Source organism: Pongo abelii, chromosome 7 (genome assembly GCF_028885655.2).
Source record: "Pongo abelii isolate AG06213 chromosome 7, NHGRI_mPonAbe1-v2.0_pri, whole genome shotgun sequence".
Taxonomy (NCBI): Eukaryota; Metazoa; Chordata; class Mammalia; order Primates; family Hominidae; genus Pongo; species Pongo abelii.
The window spans coordinates 41,733,531-41,753,809 of record NC_071992.2 but is presented as its reverse complement, the minus strand read 5'-3'; the positions used below and the strand labels follow the sequence as shown (position 1 = coordinate 41,753,809).

The 20,279-nt window shown below is 33.3% G+C and overlaps 1 protein-coding gene across 2 annotated transcripts in view; it reads right to left on the bottom strand.

The window, feature by feature from the left end:
• The window catches only part of LOC100434416 (disintegrin and metalloproteinase domain-containing protein 18), a 155,768-nt gene that overhangs the window by 14,863 nt on the left and 120,626 nt on the right, over nucleotides 1-20,279 (bottom strand). For both annotated transcript variants that reach the window (XM_024251201.3, XM_054561496.2), the window contains one exon: nucleotides 16,227-16,341. In XM_024251201.3, the coding sequence (XP_024106969.3) occupies nucleotides 16,227-16,341 (115 nt within the window). The remainder of the gene's footprint in view (nucleotides 1-16,226; nucleotides 16,342-20,279) is intronic.

Sequence of the window (20,279 nt, the reverse complement as noted above, 5' to 3'; positions counted from 1 at the left end):
ATGAATATGCACATACCCACTCTCCAGGTCTCAAAAAAGATCCTGTTATAATTCTAAAGCACTGCAGGACATTTCCTAATCCTTTCTCCTTTCCAAAGTTTACAAAGATCATGGTTTGTTTAATTATTATTTATTTAGTGAAATTTATTGATGTATATAACATAGTAACAAAAACATGTGCCATAAAGTTGTACAACTCAAAAGACATTTACATTGAACAAGACCATGTAACCAGCAACAAATCTAGGAAACATAACTCATAACTCCCCAAATTAGTTTACCAGACACCATCTTTCCCAAAGAAAATCACTAATTTTGCCTCGAAGAGCATGAATCTTATTTCCCTTTCATTTTGGCTTGCTATTAATTTAGACACATTAACTATACTTGTATCTTTTGATATTGTATACACTTTGAAAAGTAGATTAAGGAGGTACAAGTGCAGTTTTGCTGCATGGATATATTGTGCAGTGGTGAAGTCTAGGCTTTTAGTGTACCTGTCATCAGAATAGTGCACATTGTATTCAACAGGTAATTTTTCACCCTTCATATCTCTTTCACCTTCCAATGTTTTGGAGTCCCCAGTGTCTATTATTCTGCTGTGAATGTCCATGTGTGCCCATTGTTTAGCTCCCACTTATAAGTGAGCCAATGCAGTATTTGGCTTTCTGATTCTGAGTTATTTCACTTAGGTTAATGCCTCCAGTTCCATCCATGTTGCTGCAAAAGACATGGTTTTATTTTTTTATGGCTCAGTAGTATTCCATGATGTATATATAAAGAAATATAAATATAAATATGTATTCATCAATGGAGGACTGGATAAAAAACACATGGTATATATATATATACACACACATGGTATAACCAACCAAGTAGGCAGACAACCTTATAGAATGGGAGAAAATATTTTATATATATATAAATATATATGCACCATGTGTTCTTTATCCAGTCCTCCATTGATATATATATGTCAATGTATATTACAATATATATATATCACAATATATATATCACAATATATATCACATGATAAATATATGTGTGTGTGTGTGTGTATATATATATGTATATAATGTGTTCTTTATCCAGTCCTCCATTGATGGACACTTAGGTTGATTCCATAACTTTGTTATTGTGACTAGTTCTGCAATGAACGTATGATGTATAATGATTTCTCTTCTTTTGGGTAGCTAGCAAGTAGTAGGACTCCTGGATTGAGTGGTAGTTCTATTTTTAGTTCTTTAAGAAATCTTCATACTGTTTTCCATAGTGATAGTACTAATGTACATTTCCACCAACAGTATAAAAGTGTTCCCTTTTCTCCACATCCTCACCTACATCTGTTGTTTTATGACTTTTGAATACTAACCATTCTGATAACATAATAACTCATTATAGTTTTAATTTGCATTTCTCTGATGATTAGTGATGCTAATCATTTCTTCCTATGTTTTTTGGCCTCTTGGATGTCTTCTTTTGTGAAGTGTCTGTTCATGTCTTTTGCCATTTTTTTGATGGGGTTGTTTATATTTTTTCTTTTTGAGTTTTTTTAGTTTCTTATAGATTCTGGATAACAGTACTTTGTTGATAATATAGTTTGCAAATATTTTCCCTCATTCTGTAGGTTGTCTGCCTACTTTGTTGATTATTAGTTTTTCTTTGCAGATGCTTTTTAGCTTAATTAAGAAATCCCATTTGTCCATTTTTACTTTTGCTTTATTTGTTTTTGAGGTCTTTGAGTCATAAATTCTTTGCCTATACCAATGTCCAGAAAAGGTTTTCAGAGGTTTTCTGTAAGAACTTTTATACTTTCAAGTCTTACATTTAAGTTGTTAATCTGTCTTGAGTTAATTTTTGTATATGTTGAAATACATAGATTTTTTCTTCTGCATGTGGCTATCCAACTTTCTCAGCACCATTTATTGAATAGGCTGAGTGTGGATCATTTTTGACAGATTTTAAATGTTATATAAATGGAATTATACTGCATAAACATTGTTTTCTGACTTTGTTCATTATTACTGACTTTTGAAATCCATAGATGTTGTTGCTTATAGTTGTAAAATGTTTATTCTAATTGATGCATACTATACATTTGCATAGAAATAGCAGGTATTAATTTCTGATATTCTGACAGACATTTGGGTAGTTTGAAATTTGGGTTATTATGAATAGTGCTGCTGTGAATATTCTACAGCATGTCTTTTGGTCAACATTATGTTCGAAAATCAGATATATGCATACATGGGAAGTGTCAATGCTTGCATATTCCCATATTGAACATTAGTAAATATTTCCAGTGATTTTCCTAAGTGGTTGTATCCATTATATTCCTATTAGTAGTAAATGAGTGTCTTCATTTTTGCTTATCTTTGGTATTTTTCTTCTTTTCATAGTTATTCTTCATATAAAATGAAATGCAAACACCACTGTACAGTTGGATGAAATCTCACAAATGTAAACCCCACGAGGCAAACATTTTAAATATTTTTTTGTTTTGATGTGTTAGTTTTTCTCATTTAATATGAAGTGTTTCTAATATTTTATTTGATAAAGAATGGGTTTAACTAGTGCCTGAGAGTTGGCAACAAAATAGTGTAAATTCTTTTATAAAGTATTTTAATTTTGTTATTTTAACAGCTTTACTGAGAGATGACTGACATAAAATAAATGCCCACACTTTAAGTGTATAATTTGATAGGTTTTGTTATATGTACACTGCCATGAAACCATAAAAATGCAAACAATGCATATATCCATAACCCATACACATTTCCCATGTCCATTGATCCTGCCACATTGCTACTCCCCACACAGGCAGTCACTAATCTGGTCTACATTCTTTCATTATAAATTAGCTTTCATTTTTTATACTTATATATAAATAGAACAAGACTGTATGTATTCTTCATAGTCTAACATGTTTCATTTAGCATAAATGTTGACATTCATCCATATTGGTGTATATAACAACAGTTTGTTTCTTTTTATTGTTTGATAGTATTCCACTGTATTGAGAGACTATACATTGCTTAGCCATCATCTGTTGATTTATATTTACATTGTTTCCAGATGTTATCTATTACAAAAATTGTTACTATATACATTTTGACTTATATTTATATTGTTACCAGATTTTATCTATTACAAAAATTGTTACTATATACATTTATATGCAAGGCTTTGTACGGGTATCAGCATTCTATTCTATTGGGTAAGTTGTATAATAGCTGATTTATGTGATTTGTATTTACCTCCTTAAGAATCTCTGAAACTATAAATTTTGTTTTAAATATCAGTGTTTTAAATATCAGTATATGGTTCCTACCCCCACATCTTGGCCAAAGTTAATGTGGTCAGCCCTTTTAAATGTAAACAATTTTTAAAGGAATGAGTAGCATCTATTTGTGATTTTAATTTGCATTTCTCCGATGACCTATGTTGTTGGGCATCTTTACCAGTACTTATTTTGCCCCCCTTTTTTATAGAGTTGGTTTTTTAAATTAAGTTTCAAGGATTCACTATATATTTTTAATACAAATACTTTATCAGGTATATATTTTACAAATATTTGTTAAGGGGCAGTGGCTTGCCCTTTTATTCCTCTAACAGTGGCTTTTGAATAGCAAAAGTCCTAATTTTTTTATGTTGTTCAACTTATCACATTTTGGGGTCCTATTTTTGGTGTCATATCTACAAAATCTGCGCTCAAAGTCACTGAGGATTTCTCCTATATTTTCTTCTAGAAGTTTTATATTTTGATCTGTAATCAACTTTGAGTTAATTTTTTGAACATGGTATGAAATACAGCTCTAAGTTTATCTTTTTTACATATAAATATATAATTACTCTAGCACAATTTGTTTAAAAAGCTAAACTTTATCCATTGTATTGCTTTAAACATTTATTGGAAATCCATTTTCCATATATTTGTATGTCTATTTCTGGTTTCTTATTCTATTTTATTGACCTGTATGTCTGTGTTAATGACAGTACCACGCTGACTTGATAACTGTAGCTTTATAATGAGTTTCAATATTGGGCAGTGTATTTCCTCCAACATTTTTTTTTCAAAGTCATTTTAACTATTCTTGGGCCTTTGAGTTTTACAATAAGGCTTACAATCAGCTTATCACCTTCTGCAAAAGAGCCTGATGGATGATTTTGACAGAAATTTTCTTATATGGATAAACAAATTTAGAGATTTCTGCTCTTTTAACAATAGTGAATCCTGACCTATGAAAATTGCATGCCTCTCCATTTATTTAAATCTTCTTTAATTTATCTCAGTAATGACTTGGAGTTTCCAGTGCACAATCTCACATTTTCTAGCTAAATTTATTTGCAAGTATTTTATTTTCTGATGCTATTTTGTGTGAAATTTTTTATTTTCTTTTGTTGTAGGAAGAGCACCTACCTAACAAGAGATCTAGATTGTTAACAAAGTTTTAAGTGTACTTATTGTTGACTATAGCTACAATGTTGTACAGCAGATCTCTAGAGCTTACTCATCTTGCTTGACTGACACTTTATGCCTTCACTTGTAATTTTCCACCCCATCATACTACCATCCCAACAACCACCATTCTATTCTTTAATTATATGAATGTGACTATATCAGGTACTTCATATACATGGAACTGTAGAACATCTGTCTTTCTCTGACAGCTTATTTCACTTAGCATCATGTACTCAAGACTTATTCATGTCACTGCATATTGCAGAATTTTCATTTTAAAGGCTGAGTAGTCCTTCATTACATGTATATGCCATACTTCCTTTATCCACACATTATTGATGGACATTTAGGTAGTTTCCACATCTTGAGTATTGTGAATAGTGCTATGATGGATACAAAATTGTTAATTTGGGGATGCTAATTTTAATTTCTTTAAATATGTCTCCATTAGTGGGATGGCTGGATCATATGACAGTTCTATTTTCAATTTTTGAGGAACCTCCATACTGTTTTTCATAACAGCTGCACCATTTTATATCCTTACCAACAGTATGCAAGGGTCCCAAGTTCTTCACATCCTTTATTTGTTGAAAAATAATAGTCATCCTGACAGGTATGAGGTGATATCTCATCATGGTTCTGATTTTTATTTCCTTGATGATTAGTGTTATTTGCATATTTTTTCACATACCTGTTGGCCATTTGTGTGCTTTCTTGAAGCAATGTCTACTCAAGTCAACCCATTTTTTAAACAAGTTATAAGGTATTTCGTTCTTTGTTTGTTTTTACTATTAGGTCTTATATATTCTTATATATTCTTATATATTTTGGATATTAACTCTTTATCAGATATATGGTTTGCAAATATTTTCTCCCACTCAATAGGTTTCACTCTGTTGATTGTTTCATTTGCTGTATAGAGCTTTATATAGTTTGATATAGTCCCACAATGAAATCATTGCCAAGATCAATATAATGAATCTTTTCTCTCATGCTTTCTTCTAGGAGTTTTACATATATAGGTCATGTTTTTCTTTAATTCATTTTGAGTCCATTTTTATGTATGGTGTAAGATAAGAATCCAACTCATTGTTTTGTAAAGACTTTCTCAAACATACCAAAATTAAGGGAATCCATCACCAATAGATTTACCTTACCAAAAAATTCTAAAGGGAGTTCTTCCGGTTGAAATGAAAAGATGCTGAACAGCAAAATGATAGGATAAAAAATTATAAAACTGTTGGCAAAGATAAATATAGAGACAAAAATAGAATACAGTGTTGCTGTAATGGTGATGAGTAAATCACTTTTAATTTTACTGTAAAAGATAAAAGACAAAAGTATTAAAAATAACTGTAACTAAAAATACGTTAAAAGATACACAATATGAATAGATGTGAATTGTAACAACAATAACACAGAGTGGACGGGGGAGTAAATGTGTAGTTTTTTTTATGTGATTGAGCTTAAATTGTTAATAGCTTAAAATGAAATTTATAACTATAAGATACTTTACATGAGCCACAAGTAGGTAATCACAGACACGCAATACACAACTATACAAATTTCACACACACAAAAAGAGGAATCAAAGCAAATAAATACAAGATGATCCATGCAAATACATACATAAATAAAAATATTCCATGTAAACGCTAGCCAAAATGGAGCAGGAGTGGTCAGACTTATATCAGACAAAATAGACTGTCAAAAAGTGTCACAATAGACAAAGTCTTTATGTTATGATAAAAGAGTCAATGCACCAGAAAGGTATCACATCTGAGCACCCAACATCTGACCACATAAGTATATAAAGCAAACAGTGACTGAACTAAACGGAGAAATAGATATCAATACAATGATGGTAGGAGACTTCAATGTCACATGTTCAATAATATATAGAATATCCCAACAGAAGATCAATAAGAAAACAGAGAGTCTGAATCATACTAAACACCAAATGGACCTAACATACACGAAATACACGAAATATTCCACTCAACAGCAGCAAAATGTGTGTTGCTCTCAAGTTCACACAGCTCTTTCTCCAGGACAGATCAAATGTTATATCATAAAAATAAAAGTTAACAAATTTAAGAAGACTGAAATCAGAATAAGTATCTTCGCAGATCACAACGGGATGAAAGTAAAAATCAATAGCAAAAGGAAAACTTGAAAATGTACAGTATGTGGGAATGAAACAAAACACTAGTGAACAATCTTTGTGTCAGAGAAGAAAACAAAATGGAAACAAATACCTCAAGACAAATGAATATGGATATGCAACATGCCAAAAATTATGGGCTGCAGCAAAAGCAGCACTAACAGGGAGGTTCATGGTGATTAACACTTGCATTTTAAAAAATGAGAGAGAAAGATTTCAAATAAACAACCTACCATTACCCTTCAAAGAACTAGAACGAGAAAAATGAACTTTGCCCAAAATTAGCAGAAGAAAAAAAATAGCAAGTATTAGAGCAGAAATAAATGAAATAGAAAACAGAAAAACAAACAAACAAAAATCAGTGAAACTAAGAGGTGTTTTTAAAATGGCAAACAAAATTGATAAAACATTACATAGAAAAAAGAGAGAGAGAAAATGCAAATAAATAAAATCAGGAATGAAAGGAGAGACATAAAATCTGAAAAAATATGAGAAATTGATGAGAGATATTGGTCTGTAGTTTCCCTTGCTCGTAAAGTCTTCTGGTTTTGCTACTGGGGGAGATGCTGGCATTATCGAGTGAGTTAGGAAGTCACACCTCTGCTTCTATTTCCTCAAAGGTATGGCAGAGAATTAGCGTAATTTCTTACTTAAATGTTTGGTTACATTCACCGGTGGCTATATCTGGGCCTGATAGCTTATTTAACGGAAGGTTTTTAATTATTGGTTTAATTCTTTTAGTATGTATAGGCCTATTAGAATTATCTGTTTCATCTCGTGTGAGTTTTGTTTTATTGAGTCTTTCAATGATTGTTTTTTATAAAGATTATAAAATATTTGAGAATAGGGTTATTCACAATATTTCTATATTATCACTTATATGTTCATTTGATCAGCAGTTAGCCTTCTTTCATTTTCATACTAATAAGTTATGTCGTTTTTCCATTTTTCTTGGTATGGCCAGAGGTTTATCAATATAATTGATGTTTTCAAAGAACCAGTCTTTCATTGATTTTCCTTTATTGATTTGCTTTTTTTTTTTTCTATTTTATCGATTTTTACTGTACTGTTTTCTTTTCTTTGTTTATTTTGGATTTACTTTAACCTTCTTTCCCTAGTTTGCTAAGATAAAAGCTTAAATTTCTGACTTTAGATATTATATACGCATTCAGTGCTGTGCATTTTTCTGTAAGTTTTGCATTTGATGGGTCCCACAAATTTTGATAGGTTGTATTTCATTTTTATTTAGTTCAAAACTATTTTAAAATTTCTCTTGAGACTACTTTAACCCGTGTGTTATTTGTGAGTTTGTTGTTTAAATCTCCAAGTATTTTAGGGCTTTACAGTTCTCTTTTTGTTACTGATTTTTAGTTCAATTTCATTTTGGTCTCAGAACATAATAGTAGGGTTTCATTGCTTCACACTTGTTAAGGTACACCGTAAGACAAAGAATTTGATCTACAATTGAGAATGTTCTGTGTGGTCTTGAGAATAATGTTTATTCTGCTCTCATTGTATGGAATATTCTCTAAATATAACTAGATCAAGTTGACTGATCATGGTATTAAGGTCAATTATACACAGTAAATTCTCATTTAATATTGTCTGTCTGCAAGTTCTTGGAAAATGCAACTTTAAGTGAAACAATATGAGCAGGTCCTCAAAGAAAAAATTGTTTTTTCAACAATGTTTCATTATAATATTGATGAGAAAAGATGGTTTCATTGTATGTCCTTTCACTTCAAGTCACAGTTTTGAAGAACTTGATGGAATTAAGTGAGGACTTACTATACTTACTGATTTTCTACATGTTGATGTGTCAATTAGTAATAGAAGGGAGTTAGACTAGTCAACTCTTATAGTGGCTTTTTCTATTTGTCCTAGAAGTTCTATCAGATTTTGTCTCATTTATTTTGATACTGGTGTTACACACACACAAAGATCTTTCTCCAACTTTTTACTTTTAATTTACCTGTGTCTTTACATTTAAAGTGTGTTTCTTGTAGACAACATAGAGTTTGGTCTTATTTATTAAATTTCTTCTAATATACTCTGACAGTCTCTGTCTTTTTATTATTATTATACTTTAAGTTCTAGGGTACATGTGCACAACATGCAGGTTTGATACATAGGTATACATGTGCCATGTTGGTTTGCTGCACCCATCAACTCATCATTTACATTAGGTATTTCTCCTAATGCTATCCCTCACCCAGTCCCCATCTCCTGACAGGCCCCGGTGTGTGATGTTCCCGGCCCTGTGTCCAAGTGATCTCACTGTTCAATTCCCACCTATGAGTGAGAATATGCGGTGTTTGGTTTTCTGTCCTTGTGGTAGTTTGCTCAGAATGATGGTTTCCAGCTTCATCCATGTCCCTGCAAAGGACATGAACTCATCCTTTTTTATGGCTGCATAGTATTCCATGGTGTATATGTGCCACAGTTTCTTAATCCAGTCTATCATTGATGGACTTTTGGGTTGGTTCCAAGTCTTTGCTATTGTGAATAGTGCCGCAATAAACATACGTGTGCATGTGTCTTTATAGTAGAATGATTTATAATCCTTTGGGTATATACCCAGTAATGGGGTGGCTGGGTCAAATGGTAATTCTAGTTCTAGATCCTTGAGGAATCACCACACTGTCTTCCACAATGGTTGAACTAATTTGCACTCCCACCAACAGTGTAAAAGCTTTCTATTTCTCCACATCCTCTCCAGCATCTGTTGTTTCCTGACTTTTTAATGATTGCCATTCTAACTGGCATGAGATGATATGTCATTGTAGTTTTGATTTGCATTTCGCTTACGGCCAGTGATGATGAGCATTTTTTCATGTGTCTGTTGGCTGCATAGATGTCTTCTTTTGAGAATTGTCTATTCATATCCTTTGCCCACTTTTTGATGGGGTTGTTTGTTTTTTTCTTGTCAATTTGTTTGTGTTCTTTGTAGATTCTGGATATTAGCACTTTGTCAGAAATGTAGATTGCAAAAATTTCCTCCCATTCTGTAGGTTGCCTGTTCACTCTGATGGTAGTTTCTTTTGCCATGCAGAAGCTCTTTAGTTTAATTAGATCCAATTTGTGTATTTTGGCTTTTGTTGGCATTGTTTTTGGTGTTTTAGTCATGAAGTCCTTGCCCATGCCTATGTCCTGAATGGTATTGGATAGGTTTTCTTCTGGGGTTTTTATGGTTTTAGGTCTAACATTGAAGTATTTAATCCATTTTGAATTAATTTTTGCATAAGGTGTAAGGAAGGGATCCAGTTTCAGCTTTCTACATGTGACTAGCCAGTTTTCCCAGCACCATTTATTAAATAGTGAATCCTTTCCCCATTTATTGTTTTTGTCAGATTTGTCAAAGATCAGATGGTTGCAGATGTGTGGTGTTATTTCTGAGGGCTCTGTTCTGTTCCATTGGTCTATATATCTGTGTTGGTACCAGTACCATGCTCTTTTGGTTACTGCAACCTTGTAGTATGGTTTGAAGTCAGGTAGCGTGATGCCTCCAGCTTTGTTCATTTTGCTTAGAATTGTCTTGGCAATGTGGGCTCTTTTATGATTCCATATGAAATTTAAAGTAGTTTTTTCCAATTCTGTGAAGAAAGTCATTGGTAGTTTGATGAGGATGGCATTGAATCTATAAATTACTTTGGGCAGTATGGCCATATTGATTCTTCCTATCCATGAGCATGGACTGTTCTTCCATTTGTTTGTGTCCCCTTTTATTTCATTGAGCAGTGGTTTGTAGTTCTCCTTGAAGAGGTCCTTCACATCCCTTGTAAGTTGGATTCCTAGGTATTTTATTCTCTTTGAAGCAATTCTGAATGGGAGTTTACTCGTGATTTGGCTCTCTGTTTGTCTGTTATTGGTGTACGGGAATGCTTGTGATTTTTGCATATTAATTTTGTATCCTGAGACTTTGCTGAAGTTGCTTATCAGCTTAAGGCTGATTTTTGGCTGAGACAATGGGGTTTTCTAAATATACAATCATGTCATCGCAAACAGGGACAATTTGACTTCCTCTTTCCCTAATTGAGTACCCTTTATTTCTTTATCTTGCCTGATTGTCCTGACCAGAACTTCCAACACTATGTTGACTAGGAGTGGTGAGAGAGGGCATCCTTATCTTGTGCCAGTTTTCAAAGGGAATGCTTCCAATTTTTGCCCATTCAGTATGATATTGGCTGTGGATTTTTCATAAATAGCTCTTTTTATTTTGAGATACGTTCCATCAATACCTAGTTTATTGAGAGTTTTTAGCCTGAAGGGCTGTTGAATTTTATCGAAGGCCTTTTCTGTATCTATTGAGATGATCACGTGGTTTTTGTTGTTGGTTCTGTCTATGGGATGGATATTAACATTGAACGTGATTATTGATATATTTGAATTAATATCTATTGTTTTATTGTTTTAGCCCTTGCTACTTATTGCCCTTGCTTTTCTTATCTTTTATCTTCCACTGGTTTTTTTTTTTTTTTTTGGCCTTCTCTGATTTTAATTGACCATTTTATATTATTCCATGTTATACTTCATTTTTAATTTCTTTTAATGCTTGACCCAGTGTTTAGTGCCCTGAATTTGTCCTGTTTGCAGTTCACTAAGCTTCTTGGATTTGTATATTTATGATTTTCATAAAATTTTAAAAGTTTTGGGGCATTATGTCTTCAAATAGTCCTTCTCTCTCTTTCTTTCATTATTCTCTCCATATGGTACTCACAAAATGAGAATGTTGTTCCACTTGATAGTGGTCTTCAGGTCTCTTGGGCCCTGATCAAATCTCTCCATTATTTTTGCTTTCTGGTCCTCAGATTCAACCATTTCAATTGTTCTGCCTACAAGTTTACTGCTTCTTTTTTCTCTCTGCCCAAATTCACTTTTAAACCCTTGTAGTGAATTTTTAATTTTAGTTATTGTACTATTCAGCTCTACAATTTGTTCGGTTCCATTTAGTAATTTCTATCTCTATCGATATTCTCATTTTGTCCATACATGTTTTTCTTGATTTTCTTTAGTTCTTTGTCCATGTTTTCCTTTAGGTGTTTGAGTACATTTTAAAGCCTTTGTAAGTCTGATTTTTGAGCTTCCTCGGGGATGATTTCTGTCAATTAATTTTGTTCCTGTGAATAGGTCATGCTTTCCTTTTCCTTTTTAAGCCTTGTGAATTTTCATTGTTGAAAATTAGCTATTTGACTGTTATAACAAGGAAACTCTGATTATCTCCTCATCCACCTTACTCAGGGTTTCCCAGTTTCTTGATTTTCGAAGACTTAATCAGTTCATCCGTTTAGTGACTTACCAGGCTATTTTTTGCAAAGACTGTATTTTTTGGCTTTGTAGTCACTGAAGTCTGATTCCCAGAGTTTTTGTCCAGGTAATGTTTTGACAGTGACTTTTTGAAAAACAGGAGTTAATTTTTAACACTAATAATAAGTACATAGCCAAAAAACAAAGGAAACAAACACAAACAAAATAACTCTTCTGTTCAGTGCAGGCTGAGTCTGTGCTGCAGCACTCCTTTTACACTGAGCCAGACTTTCACTGAGCCTAGGAATTAGCCTCACGTGACAGCTCATTATCTTCTTTGATATTTTCTCGCACGAATCTTGCAATAATCATGCATATGGCATTCTAAGTTTTCCATATATCCACGTAATTTTGAATTTCCTTGTTAAATTCCTAGTTATTTTCTGGTCTGTTATTTGTTCTAAACATACTTGTTATATCAGCCTAGCAGGGCAGTTAGTCCTCCATGCTCTCCTGACAACATAATCGCCAGTGTAATCAACAATACTCCAACAAATATAGTAATTCCCTTTTTCCTCCCACCCCACCCTGAAGCAGTAAACCTAATGGCTTTCAAATATAGCTTCATCCTAGTTGAACTACCATGTTGACAAAGTTGGGTCAGGCTAGTCTAAGGTAAGAAATCAGTCTAAGGTTAAAAAGCCTGGACTTGCAGCCTTGTTAACATAAGTAGTTTTCACGAACAAAAGTTTACTTATATTTAACTTGCCTGAGGTTCACTTAGCTTCTTGGATACAAGTACTGACTTTCTTCAACTTGTTGAGAAAATCTGGGGTCATTATTTTTTCGAATGTCTTTTCTGTACATTCTCTCTTTCTCAATTTTATCTGAATTACCCATTAAATATATACAAAAAAAATTTATATTGCCTTAGAAACATGTAACTCATTTCATCTATTTTTCCTTTCTCAAATGTCAGAATTGTTTACTTGTTGATAAATATCTCATACAATTTTCTAGAATTATTCTGTCACAGCCAAAAAGGAAGTCCTTATTGCTGTTCCTTTTAATCTCCTTTTTCAGAGATTATTAATAATCTCAGAGATGTTTCTGAAACACTGTTGCTTACAGAAGTTATCTCCAGTATTTTTATCTCATCTCACTCTACACAATTGTATCATCCCATGAGTTACTTTGATTAGCTAAACAACCTATAAACTAAGTATGACCATTCCTCGATACCCTTAATGACACCAGCATCAAACACGCAGTGATATTGTCACATTAATTTTCCCACAGATAACTAAACCTCTGTCTATCCAATCTTAAATGCAGTATTTTCATGCTCTGTTCATTGATATTTTCATGCAAATTTTTATAACTGTGTATATATAAAACACATTGATCATCATGCCTTTATTCATTGTTATTCACAAAAATTGATATTATGTAGCAACTTATTTTTCCTTTTATTGTTTATTTTGGGACCTTAAAATTAAAGCTACTGCTTTCCCAGCAATTTTCATTCATTAAGACTTACATCACCTATTTACCACATTGCTGCCTGGGTGGACTTTATAAAATGTGAACCTCAATTTTATTGCCTCACCAGACACTCAATAACATGTCTGTGGAGGGAATGTATGAATGAATGAATAATTGAATCAATAAGTAGCCTATGATATTGACAGGGACAGGAGGCAGAGAAATTTTAGGCAGAAAAGGGCAGGTCCCCAACTAAGGCTGACCCTCAAGCTGAAAAGCCTGAGACTGAGGCCCAAAGTGAGAACTTATATCCCTGTTTTCTCACTTGAATGTTGCCTTTTCCTAAACCACCCATGGTCCTATTCCACCCCCATCCTGTGCCTATAAAGACCCCAGACTCAGCTGGCAGAAAGGAGAAGCAGCTGGACATCAGGGACTATGGCTTGACATTGAAGAGAAGTGGCTTGATTTCAGAAGGACAGCTTGATGGCATAACTTCAGAGAAGAATCTGGCCGGAGATGGCTGGACTTCAAGGGAAGATTACCTTCCCATCCCGTCCCCTTTTCGGCTCCCCTTCCCACTGAGAGTGCATTTACCATACTTCAATTTGCTGGTAAATCCCCTGCATTTACCATACTTCAATTTGCTCACATGACTTCATTTTTCCTGGACACTAGACAAGAGCTTGGGAGCCATGAGTGCGGATGCAAAAGGCTGTCACACTGGCTCTTTGCCCTCGCTGGCAGAGAGAAACCACCTCACATGAAAAGGCAGAGGGCCCACTGAGCTGTTCACACTTAAGTTGTTAGCAAATGGCAGAGCTAAAGGAGCACCGTAACATGCCCTCTGGAGCATCAAGGGTCACTGGAACCTCTCCAGATGCGGCCACAGGGCCCGCACTGAGTTTGCTCCTGCCAATGTCAAAAGCACTCACATTGGCCCCTGCACCCACTCACCTGTGTTCTCCCTCCTTCAAGGGTTGGAACACAGCAGGTCCCAGTGAGTGGAGTTTGCCACTGCTGGTACTGAAGCAGCCAGCTGGTTCCAGTGCTCATGCACTTCAGTTCCCGCCTCATTCACTCACACGCTCCCTCCTGCAAGGAGTTGAGAACTGCAGGTTGTGCAAATGAGGCACCCTTGTCGCAGGTCCCAAGAAGGGGTCAGGGAAATATCCTGCTTCAATATTGCCTTCATTTATAGAAACAAATAAAGCATAAATGTTATGCCATCACTAAAAATGTGATTGATTTACTATTATTTCTTAAAAAATTGCATTTATATTTTGCCATGTTTTTCCAGAGTTCATTGAGAATAAATACTGTATGGTACAGTTTTTTTAACAGCCTACAGAGTTTGTAATAATATGGAATGAAAATCATTTGTGTAGTTTTTATTATTCTATATGTGAATTTTAAAAATTTTGTTGAATGACATTTGTTGAAATTTATTAGTACTGTGTTCTAACTTATTTGAGTTAATTGAAGCTGAATATCTCTGAGAATATCTGATTATAAATACTGTGTAAGATTACAGTAGTCACTTCCCCTTATCTACAGTTTTGGTTGCACAACAATCATGGGCAACCACTGTCTGAAAATATTAAATGAAAAATTCCAGAAATCAACAATTCATAAGTTTTAAACTGCCTGCTGTTCTGGGTAGCACAATGAAATCTCCCATTATTCCTTTCTGTCTCACCCAGGACCTGAATCATTCCCAAGTCCAACGAATACATGCTGTATATACTATCTGTCCATTAGTCACTTTGCCATCTTGGTTATCAGGTTCACTGTTATGCCGTTACAGTGCTTTGTTCAAATCACCCTTATTTTACTTCATAATGATCCCAAAAGGCAAGATTAGTGAGGCCATCAATTTGTATATGCCAAAGAGAAGCCAAAAATTCTTTCCTTAAGGAAAAGCGTGAATACTCTTGACTTCATAAGGAAAGTATATTAATACATACATATTCCAAATATATGTAATAAAAAATGTATATCTATACTTACAAATGTGTATATTTATAAGTATTTTAATATTTAAATAAACATGTATGTTTATATTTACAAATGTCAACATTTGACAAAATATACATACAAAATTTACATACACACATATTTTCCTTAATAAGGAAACTATTCATTGCTAAGATCTATGGTTAAAACAAATCTTCAGTCCATAAAATTGTAAAGAAGGAGAAAGAAATCTGTACCAGTTTTGCTGATGTATCTCAAACTACAAAAGTTAAGACTGCAGTGCATGATAAATGCTTAGTTAAGACAGAAAAGACATTACATTTGTAAGTAGAAGTCATGAACAGAAAATGTGTTCTGATTGACAGCAACGTGTTGCACCAGCAGACATTTGAACCTGTAGAAATACTTCAGCATGGAATTCCCTGAAATGAGTGAGCCATTTATTGAAAGTAAGAGATGGTTACACAGATTCAGGAATAGGTTTGGACTGAAAAACAGAAAAATTGCTGGAGAGCCTGTGTCTCCTGATGAAAAATCAGCTGCCACAGTCTTCTGGAAGAAGACCAATAGAACTTACAGTAATGAAAGTGCAAAGGAGGCACCGTGGCATAAAACATAGAAGGACAGTTAGTCATTGCTGTTACTGAGCCTGATTGATGAATTAATCTTTATCATAGATATGTATATGTAGGAAAAAGCATAGTACATTTAGAGCTTGGCGCTATCTACAGTTTCAGGCATCCACTGAGGGTTTTAGAATGTATCCCCCACAAATAAGGAGGGACTACTGCAATGTAGATGAAGCTACCATTCAAGATAACTTAGATTTGTTTAATTAGCTTTATATAAAACAAGCTTCTATTTTGCTTTAGAAAACAAACTTCCACTTACCAGATTTCTGAAAATTTCCATCATCAATACTACCCCCTGGGGAACCAAACTGGAATTTACAATCTGGAGGTTTATATCCAGGGAAGCATTGACAATTACCAAAATTATTACATATCTGAAACAGAAAAATACAGAAACAGTTTGAGTCATTTTAGTCTTTGTATCTGATACAAGGTCTTTGTATCTGATATAAATACCTAAATTTCATAGAATAATTATTTTTTCTTAAGATTATTATGACTATATAATATGAGAAATAGGTTAGAAAAAGTAGTAAAAATTTTGACAACATAATGGCCAGATGGCAAAATACCTACATGAAAGTTTATTTCTGGCCTCTATACACTAAGCATTTTTAATGTCTTCCTTGATCATCTTTAAAAAATAAGATTTAATAAAGTTGTAGTCTTCATGTTCAGAGAGGTTAAATTTTTTAAATGACTGTTATCTTATTTAGTAATTTGGAAACATTTTTGTCACTATTTGCACATTTTCTATTCATGCACTTCAATGTCTATACAAAGTATTGTGATAAAATAAACATCAATTGACTTGGCCACTTTAATTCCTTATCCTAGCCCCTTTTCAATACTTGACATTATTGGTCAATAATGTGTATTTTATTTTTAAGTAATTATATTTTCCATAATAAAATAACATATGTGCAAAGCAAATATTATAAATCAACAATCAAATACAACTTTATGATAAGCTTGCATTGCTAGAAGTTAACATTTGACAATGTTTCTGTATTATTCATGCCTTTGTATTAATATTTCAACAGTTTGGTATTTTCATTTTAAAATAAAACAAGTACGTATTTTGTAAAATTCAAACAATAAAAGTGTATAGAACTGAAATTCCTCAACCACTATTTAAGTCCCATTTCCAAATGCTAAAGATGTTGTTTCATTCATATGTATCAAATGCATTTATAAATACATATACTCACATCCACAAACACACATACACATTAATAGATTTTTGCCAAATAATATCCATAACAATACACCATGAACTTCTTCTCATACCTGTATATATAAAGACATCACAGGCACATTTTAAAAATTAGACTCATAATATTCAATAGTGTGAGTATTCCCTGTAATTTTGCTATAGATATTGTGTCCTGTCCATTTATACTCATTTTGCTAAATTGTTTATACAGTATGTTGAAATTGATTACCTCTTTTCTACACATCAAAAGAGATTTCAATAAAGTGAGTTTGAATTATAGCCCTGAGTTCCATGAAGTAGTATTCTATTTTATATATCCATGTTTTTGTTGTTGAATATTTAGTGCACAGTATTTTAATATTAGAATCAGAATATCACATATGCATTTTTTTTAGATGGGGTCTTGCTTTGTTGCCCAGGCTGGTCTTGAACTCCTGGGCTCAAATCCTCCTGCATCAGCTTCTCAAATTGCTAGGATTACAGGCGTGATCTGGCCTTATGCATCTTTTTAACTTATTCCACAACTGTAATCCTCTTCTGAATTAATTTGCATTTATTTAAATACCTGAAGACAACAAAGGATCTCATTATTTTATTTTGCTAACTTTAAAAGAAACAGTCAGCCAGAGCAAAGCAACTTTAACAAAAAATGAAGAAAAATGTGATATTTTGGAGAATACGTAACAATTGGCTCTCAAAGAGAAAAAAAAAAAACAAGCACAAACCTTAGACACTTGCTGGCAATAATTCTAACAACACACACACACAAAAGATAACCTTACGATAATCTGTACAGTGTAAAGAGACTAAATATAGCTTCAGATTCTTCCCTGATAAGACTAAAAGCAACTGTATAGTACAACAGAGTCTCAAAGTTTGAAGGTAAACCAAAATATGATAATTCTTCAACAACAAAGGTGTCATTTATATGGAAGACCATCATTTTTGCATTTTGATATCAAGATCTCTAAATGCATTTTCCTCACATATATATTTTTCTCTATATTTTCACAAAGTGTTATTCCAGTTCCCCACCCCTCCAATGAAAGTACAAGGACATGATAGAACATTTGATCTAGGATAGCAAATCTAAATATATTATACTTTTAACTGTAACATAATTTTAAAAACAGAATTAACATAATCCATATAATCCCTTATAATATCAGGAACTTCAAGTCAAAAATTTCCAAAAAACCACAAATGTTAGAGGTTTAAGGTAAAGGGTAGGTACAAGCACAAAAATGGTCACTCCTTAACTGCATGTGCAAGGAGAAATAGGTTTTATTTAAGCTGGGCATAGAAATAGACAAATAAGGAAAAATAAACAAATGTTTAAATTCCCAGGTAACTAGGGTCCCCCCAGCCAAAACATAGTCACATTATAGAATTTACTTTGTATTAGGGCAATTCATGGCAAGATAAAACATTAAAAATGATTTATTAAAAATTTAAAAGTATGTTGAATTTTATCAAAAGCCTTTTCTGCATCTTTTGAGATAATTGCGACTTTTTTGTCTTTAGCTCTGTTTATGTGATGAATCACATTTATTGATTTCCATATGTTGAACCAACCTTGCATCCTGGAGATGAAGACTATTTGATTGTGGTGGATAAACTTTTTGATGTGCTTCTGAATTCAGTTGGCCCGTGTTTTGTGGAGGATTTTTGCATCGATGTTCGTGCAAGATATAGGCCTGACATTTTCATTTTTTGTTGTGTGTCTGCCAGATTTTGCTATCAGGATGATGCTGTCCTCATAGAATGAGTTAGGGAGGAGTTCCTTTCCAATTTTTTGTAATAGTTTCAGTAGTAATGGTACTAGCTCATCTTTGTACCTCATATAGAATTCACCTGTGAAACTATCTGGTCCTGGGCTTTTTTTGGTTGGTAGGCTATTTATTACTGCCTCAATTTCAGAGCTTTATTGGTCTGTTCAATGATTCAATTTCTTCTTTGTTCATTCTTGGGAGAGTGTATGTGTCCAGGAATTTATCCATTTCTTCTGGATTCTCTAGTTTATGTGCATAGAGGTGTTTATAATATTCTCTGATGGTTGCTCATATTTCTGTGCAGTCAGTAGTAATATCCCCTTTATCATTTCTGATTGTGTGAATTTGAATCTTCTCTTTTTTCTTCTTGGTTAGTATAGCTAGTGGTCTATTTATCTTATAATTTTTTTCAAAAAATAAACTCCTGGATTGGTTAATCTTTTGAATGTTTTTCTGTGTGTCTCAATTTCCTTCAGAAAAAACTTCTGATAAAATTCAACATCCCTTCAAGTTAAAAACTCTCAATAAACTAGCTACTGAAGGAACATACCTCAAAACAATAAGAGCCATGTATGACAAAACCACAGCTAACATCATAATCAATGGGCAAAAGCTGGAAGCATTCCCCTTGAAAACTGACATGAGCTAGGGTGCCCTCTCTCACCACTCCAATTTAACATAATATTTAAAGTTCTGGGCAGGACAATCAGGCAAGACAAAGAAATAAAGGCATTAAAATAGAAAGAGAGGAAGTTAAATTATTCCTCTTTGTGAATGACATGATCCTATATCTAAAAATAACTGCACTGTCTCAGCCTCAAATCTTCTTAAGCTGATAAGCAACTTTAGCAAAATCTCAGGATAGAAAATCAATGTACAAAAATTGCTAGCATTCTGATACACCAACAACAGTCAAGCAGAGAGCCAAATCACTAATGAAGTCCCATTCACATTTGCCACAAAAAAGAATAAAATACCTAGGAATACAGCTAACTAGACAGGTGAAAGGTCTCTACAAAAAGAACTACAAAACATTGCTCAAAGTAATCACAGATGGCACAAATAAATAGAAAAACATTCCATGCTCATGGATAGGAAGAATCAATATTGTGAAAACGGCCTCACTGCCCAAAGCTATTTATAGATTCAATGCTATTCCCATTAAATTAACATTGATTTGCTTCACAGAACTAGAGAAAACTATTTTAAAATTCATTGGGAAGCAAAAAAGAGTCCAAATGGCCAGGGCAATCCTATGCAAAAAGAACAAGCTGGAGGCATCAAACTACCTGACTTCAAACTATACTACAGGACTACAGTAATC